Source organism: Neofelis nebulosa, chromosome 8 (assembly GCF_028018385.1).
Source record: "Neofelis nebulosa isolate mNeoNeb1 chromosome 8, mNeoNeb1.pri, whole genome shotgun sequence".
Lineage (NCBI taxonomy): Eukaryota > Metazoa > Chordata > Mammalia > Carnivora > Felidae > Neofelis > Neofelis nebulosa.
This window is the reverse complement of record NC_080789.1, coordinates 60,455,464-60,456,612: the sequence shown is the minus strand read 5'-3', so window position 1 is coordinate 60,456,612 and position 1,149 is coordinate 60,455,464. Positions and strand designations below refer to the sequence as shown.

Below are 1,149 nucleotides of genomic sequence, written 5' to 3'. Positions count from 1 at the left end.
GGTGTGGGTAGGGGGAAGAAAGGTTCTCTATTCTCTATTCTCTATTCTGTTCCATTGATCTGAGTGTCTGTTTTTGTGCCAAAAGATCATTTCTTAAACTAGAAGTGTCTAAACAGTTTTTGTTCACTGTTTTTTTTATGTTTTCATAGTAATTATTTCAAAAACAGTATTACTTGTCTGAAGCAGAGTATCTTTCTAAATATGTCTCTGAAGGTTTGTTTAACTTACTTGTTTCTCAGAGTATAAATGAATGGATTCAACAAAGGGGTAACTGAAGTATTGAGCACAGCTACTCCTTTGCTTGAAGTAACTCATTTGCAGATGGCTTTATGTACATAAATATACAACTACCATAACTGATGGATACAATAATCATGTGAGAAGAGCAGGTAGAAAGGGCTTTTTTCTTTTGCTTAATTGAAGGGAATTTTAGAATTTTCTTGATGATATAAGAGTAAGAAAGGATTACTAAGAACAATGTGACAATGAGGATCATCACAGCTAAGAAAAAAGCAATCAGTTCTAGTAAATGTGTGTCTGAGCAAGAAAGTTGCAGGACAGGAGAAATGTCACAAATGAAATGATCAATGATGTTTGAGGCACAGAAATCCAGGTTAAGAATTAAGATCAGTGGAGGGAAAATGACCAGGAATTCAGTTACCCAAGAACTGAGTACAAGCTGATGACAAATTCTGCTGTTCATGATAGATGTATAATGCAAAGGTTTACAGATGGCAACATAGCGGTCATAGGACATAGCTGCCAGAAGGAAAAATTCTATAATCCCCAATAATATGTAGAAAAATAACTGAGATATACAATCATTATAGGAAATGGTCTTTTCTCTGGTTACAATGGTGATTAGGAATCTGGGGAAACAAGCACTTGTGAATGAAATTTCCAGGAAAGAGAAATTACGTAGGAAGAAATACATTGGGGTCTTGAGATGAGAATCCAGTAGCGTGAGGGCAATGATGGTTAAGTTGCCTATCATACTCAACATGTAATTTAGAAGTAGAAATAAAAAAATTACAATCTTTAACTGAGAATAATCTGTCAGTCCCAGAAGGATAAACTTTATCTGTTTTGTATGGTGCTTCATTTCTCTTTTGTGATGTCAAACAAATTCTAGAAATAAAAAGGTACAAT

The 1,149-nt window shown here is 34.3% G+C and overlaps 1 protein-coding gene across 1 annotated transcript; it reads right to left on the bottom strand.

The window, feature by feature from the left end:
* Positions 1–289: 289 nt before the first annotated feature.
* LOC131519446 (olfactory receptor 6C70-like) lies at positions 290–934 on the bottom strand. Its single transcript, XM_058742481.1, has one exon. It carries the CDS (start codon positions 932–934, stop codon positions 290–292), a length of 645 nt encoding a protein of 214 aa, XP_058598464.1.
* Positions 935–1,149: the final 215 nt, after the last annotated feature.

Coding starts and splice junctions, on each gene's coding strand:
- LOC131519446 (XM_058742481.1), bottom strand. CDS start 934: ATGTATTTCTTCCTACGTAATTTCTCTTTCCTGGAAATTTCATTCACA.